Consider the following 5,666-nt stretch of genomic DNA (forward strand, 5'->3'; position numbering starts at 1 on the left):
AACAAAACTGATGTAAAGGCAGAGCAATCTTTTGTTTCACTTTTTGTTGTGTGACACAATGCAGGCTATTGATGCAAGCTACGCGGCGATTGCAGCATACCGAAATGATGAATATTCATCAGTCACTCAAATTATAACAGTACTTCCGTCTTCTTTTATGAGAACGAGAGTTCTATTCTATTCTATTCTATTCTATTCACCCCTTATGACGACGTCTCAAAGAGCAGTAACATTATACAATACAGTAGAACCAACTAAGAAAATATATTTCGTTCCCTTTCGCCTGACGTAATGCGTAGAAAGTTTGCATGACGCACTTCCGCAAACTTGGAGCGGAAGTTGTGTTGTTGTTGTTGTGTCGTGGGGGTTGAGCCCGCCGTCTCGAGTTATTTAGGATGCTTCGCTCGCTCTCTTTGTGTTTATATCTGTCTGAAGCGGCGGGCTGAATGGCGTAGTCAGACGCGGTGGTTTTTCAGTCGCATGTCGTTATTATTTCAGGGTTTGGGCAGGGATGGACTCGCTCTTCGGGACCGCGGCTGCGGCGCAAAAGTCCTGCTCTGGAGCCGCCAGCAGAAAAACCGCCAAAAACGGCAGCAAAAAGTGCAAAAACCGCTCAGCCCGATATCCAAAAGCAAGCAATAATCTGCCTTATCTACCTCCAGAGGTGAGTTTGCTCTGGTTTATCTGCGCTCAAACACATCTGTCTGTTTTCCAGCAAGCTGTCGACTCGCTGCTTCCGTTTACCGCTTTTATTAGATATATATTTATATATATTTCAGGGCTTGTGACTGTAAATACAGTGATGGTGGGTTAAGCATTGCGTGATGAAATGTTGATAACAAACATAGATGAAACCGTAAAGTATACAGTCATTACATTGTATAATGCCAATGTGCCAGCCTCTTCGAGGTTTGAAGATATGTTAGGGTTATTACTGTAAAATGTGCTAATAATAAGACATGTTAAAAGCCACTTGATAAAAGTAGCCTCTCTAGCAACTCAAAAATAGCTGAGCGCTTTGTTACCCTATTAACATTCTAATAAACATGAACTGGATCATATAAATTGCAGCATAGAAACATGCTTTTTAAATCAAATACACAGAAATGTAACACAAAAATTCTGGAAATGCACCTTTCCCTGTAAATAATCATGTTATTTACTTATAAAACATAGCCTATATTTACAGTAGAACTTCATGTCTTTTAAAATATATTATAATTAAAGAAATATATGTAATAGAATTGTTATATTGTTGTGGCAAATACATTTTAAAGGAAATATATTCCACATAACCTGTCCATTAGTTTGAGCTTATAAAACTGTTTGATAATTACATAAGAATTGGATTGTAGCATATAATTACACTGCAGTAGTATTTGAGAGAATTCATGGTTTTCACTTCTTGCTTTGGCTGGCAATAAAGGAGAGCTTCAGTAGAAAGAAAAAACAAGGCATGGCCATCAAACGATCAATAAAGATGAGAGAGAAGGACTGTAATGAATGCTGATTCAGTGCTGTTTCTTCTACACTAGTAGAGTCAGTCAGATGATTAGCTGGACTTGTTGAACTAGATTGTTAATACAAACAAATGAGTTGTGTCTAGGGCTATGTTCAACGCCACGCTTTTGTTTGTTTTCCTTGTTCATTTTGCCTGTACTTAAATTGTGACTCGTTTACATTAGCAATAGCAAAGCTTGCTTTAACTTACCTGACATGCGGTTAAAATGTGATTTGATGCAGTGTGTCTGATCTCAAAGGACAGCTAAAGTAATAAGACGTGACTATTCTGAATGAGCCAACAAATCTGTTGACTTTGTTAGCGGCGTCAGCGCGGCGCTTTCTCTTCTTTGTGCTTTTGAATCCTGACCTTTGTGACTTTGAGCTCGGTTCAGCATTAACTCTGCCCTGTCTTTTGTTTCAGGCTGAAGAGGGAAACATTGAGTACAAGGTAAACTCTCCGCACGCTAACATCTGCACAGATATTCACCAAATATATCACCGAACACAACAGAGCGCCTCAGATTTGGACATGAACGTCTGTTGAAAGAATACAATATTTTGCATTGCTTTTTATTCACGCATGGGTTACCCACAATGCACTGTAAGTAGCTGGCAGTCTGAGCGTCTCCTGTGTAAATGCATGCAGCGGAAGATTAGCAGAGCTTTTTTTATACACTACAGCTGCTGCCGGCAAACAAAACAGTGCTGACACTCCCATCATCACAGCATTACATTTGCACCGATGCCGAAATCTCAGCTAAACACTGTCATTCATGCATTCAGCTAGATTGTTGTTGTTGTTGTGTGTGTTTTAGCTGAAGCTGGTGAACCCCACGCAGTACCGCTTCGAGCACCTGGCCACACAGATGAAGTGGCGCCTGCAGGAGGGCCACGGGGAGGCCGTGTATCAGATCGGCGTGGAGGACAACGGGCTGCTGGTGGGCCTGACGGAGGAGGACATGAAGGCCTCTCTCAAAACACTGCGCAGGATGGCTGAGAGGTAGGCTTGCCGCGATAGACGGTGCTGACGGTGATACCGTGGTTAAGCCGCAACACCGGTTATGTCACTTGCCCACCGCGGCACCGACCCCCACCGTCATTTTGATTTTTTTATAGTAATAAAAATCATTTAGTTCAGTAAAAGAACAGACACTACAATTAAAAACTGAATTTAAGCTATTTAAAAGCGAGGGAAAAGAGGGAACGCCCTGCCCCCGCGGTGATACCGGTATTACCGGTGTTGTCACACATCGATTAACCGGTGGGAAAATTTCCTCACCGTCACAACCCTAATGAGAGGTATGAACACAAACAGCCTCCACTCACGCTCATTCTGCGTTCTAATATTAACCTGACAAACTCATCTTGTTTCATAGTTACATCAAATTAAATATCACAGGAGCATGCACAGGTCATACTTCCCTCAAAGCAGTAGCAAGAGAAAGTTCTCATGCAATCATAATAATATTCTTGTAAAATGCGTGTCCATCATGGTAGTATTAGTTGTACTGTCTGATACATGTGCATAAATATTAAAATACAAAAGCGATTGAAATATGACCTCACTTGTGAAAAAGTAGTGCACTTAATTCTATTGATTGTGCAGTATTTTTAAAAGTAAAAAAAAAAAAACGCACTTTCAGATAATATTAACGAAATAAAAGGTCATTTCATGACTGTCTTAATGCACTTAATACACATTTAAAAAGTGCACTTTGTAATGATGTCAAAGTTTTTCTATATAAAGTACATTTTAAGTCTTTGTTTTAATCCTCTTTTGTTGTGCTTTAAAGACGTACACTTATTTTGTTGTGTTGAATAATGTAAAAACACATGTACTTGTAAAGTGTTATTTTTAATTGAAATGAATATATTTTAAATGTTCTAAATGGCAAATTCATCATTGCAAATGTGTAATTGCAGATATGTTTAAATACATGATATGCATGTTTCAATGAAAATGATATTAAAGTATATTATAGTTTATCATAAATGCCTGTCAGTACTTTCAGTAGTACTTATTAGTAACCATAGTTCAAATATAATATGAAATTACATAAAAGATGTACTTAAGTGTGTCAAAAAAGCACTCTGCTAATTACATTTTACATGCATTTAATATTTCGTTTAATTGCAGTTAAGTGTCAGAAAACATTCCGTTTTCACTGAAGTATATTCTTTTGAAGTGTGTTATTTCAGTCATTAGCACTCTTCTGGTATGCTAAAGTATGCTTGTTGTCACGAGAAGGGCTGCTGTGTTCGTGGCCGGTTCGGTGAGGGTGACAGCCGCTGTGTGTGTGTGTTCAGGGTGGGTGCAGACATCACGGTTCTCAGAGAGAGGGAGGTGGATTACGACTCGGACGAGCCTCACATAATCGCTGAGGTGCTCGTCAGGAAAGTGCCAGATGATCAGCAGGTAAGCATCTGGTGTTTGTGTCATGTTCTTCTGATGCGTTTGATGCTCTCAGGCCTGTGTTAATGGCGTTACGTGACGCTTCTGCAGTTCCTGGACCTGCGGGTAGCAGTGCTGGGTAACGTGGACTCAGGGAAGTCCACTCTGCTTGGTGTGCTTACACAAGGAGAGCTGGACAACGGGAGAGGGAGAGCGCGACTCAACCTCTTCAGACACCTTCATGAAATCCAGACCGGACGAACCTCGAGTATCAGCATTGAGATCCTGGGCTTCGACAGCAGAGGAGAGGTGAGAACTGTTGCGCTGTGTGCCTCAGACAAGCGCAGACTGCCTGAAGAGCGTCGCTTTCCTGTGATCACACATATGTTTATTTCTATGATAGCATGTCAAGTTTCATTGTAGCTTGGCAGCTGTAAACAAACTAAGCTCAAATTGTGCCTAACCCCGTTTTATAACAAGTTCTTGCTTGCCTGAACTTGTTTGGGACGTGTCCCGATTTGTATTTTTGCATTAGGTCTTGCCTCTCTTTCACTCTTCACACTTTAATAGCTGCCCACTAATAGCCACACAAATATATTTACTGTTTACACATTTTTACTGTTATGTACTGCCCAGCCGTAACTTCACCCTAAATGTGTATTATGGATTATCATAGAGCTGCACAATAAATCTCATTTTAATCGCGATCACGATTTCTGGTTCTAATCATTATCCTCTGCAATATTTGCCTGCTGGTTTCTTATCCTGACAACATTTCATTTTACTTTGACATTTGTGTTATCTTGCATTGGTAACAAGCCTCCACAAGAGTTCATGTTTGCGGTTGCCAGATGTCAAGAGTTTAAAACCCTGTTTTCATAAATTAATAAATGTTTTGAACATTGGCTTACTTATTGTTCCCAACCTGGCAACCATGCACACACACTCCACATTATGGAAAAAGCACTCATGAGCTGAAAATACCTGTAAAACATGTAAGCTGGAATATAAAATAAAATAAACGTAATACAGGCAGTATGTTTTCTTTTATGCAGTTGTTTACTAAATCTGCGGGCAAACCATGCGAGTTGACCTTCTCTTAATTTATGCTAATGTGAAATTGCAATAATTCTGATTAAATGTAAAAATTAATATTTTTAACCATTTTCATGCAGCTCTAAATTATCATCAGCTTTAAACATGAACTTTGCATGTGTCTGTTAGTATGCATCGGTGTCTGTTCTTATATAGGTGGTGAACTACAGCGAGTCCCGAACGGCGGAGGAAATCTGCGAGAGTGCCTCAAAAATGATCACCTTCATAGACCTGGCAGGCCACCACAAGTACCTCAAGACCACCATCTTTGGCTTAACCAGCTACTGTCCAGACTTTGCCATGCTCGTGGTCAGCGCCAACACTGGCATCGGTAAGCATTTACTGTCACGTCCAGGGCTCCAGACTAATATTTGAGAGCAGTGGCACCAGCGCCTCTAAGTTGTACAGATGGTAGCGCCAGGAGCAGATTTGGTAGCGCTGGGGGTGGTGTGCGGGAGTATTGAAATATAGATAATTTAATCATAAAATTACTATTGTTTTGCATTAATAAGTGCAGTTACTAATAATATTACATGTTCATTTCTTGTTTATTTTTCTTTTGTTTATTGTTTATACAGATTTGACAGTAAAGCTTGAGTTAAAGGGTTAGTTCACCCAAAAATGAAAATTTGATGTTTATCTGCTTACCCCCCGGGGCATCCAAGATGTAGGTGAC

The 5,666-nt window shown here is 40.1% G+C and overlaps 1 protein-coding gene across 2 annotated transcripts in view; it reads left to right on the forward strand.

The window, feature by feature from the left end:
- The first annotated feature begins 308 nt into the window (after positions 1 to 308).
- Positions 309 to 5,666, forward strand: part of LOC107701968 (GTP-binding protein 2-like) — a 38,090-nt gene continuing 32,732 nt past the window's right edge. For both annotated transcript variants that reach the window (XM_016504140.1, XM_016504139.1), the window contains exons 1-6: positions 309 to 664; positions 1,925 to 1,951; positions 2,319 to 2,503; positions 3,811 to 3,919; positions 4,007 to 4,204; positions 5,147 to 5,321. In XM_016504140.1, coding sequence (XP_016359626.1) covers positions 512 to 664; positions 1,925 to 1,951; positions 2,319 to 2,503; positions 3,811 to 3,919; positions 4,007 to 4,204; positions 5,147 to 5,321 — 847 coding nt within the window. In that variant the 5' untranslated portion in view covers positions 309 to 511. The remainder of the gene's footprint in view (positions 665 to 1,924; positions 1,952 to 2,318; positions 2,504 to 3,810; positions 3,920 to 4,006; positions 4,205 to 5,146; positions 5,322 to 5,666) is intronic.

The sequence above is a fragment of the Sinocyclocheilus anshuiensis genome, unplaced genomic scaffold, assembly GCF_001515605.1.
Source record: "Sinocyclocheilus anshuiensis isolate Anshui unplaced genomic scaffold, SAMN03320099.WGS_v1.1 scaffold526, whole genome shotgun sequence".
Classification (NCBI taxonomy): Eukaryota; Metazoa; Chordata; class Actinopteri; order Cypriniformes; family Cyprinidae; genus Sinocyclocheilus; species Sinocyclocheilus anshuiensis.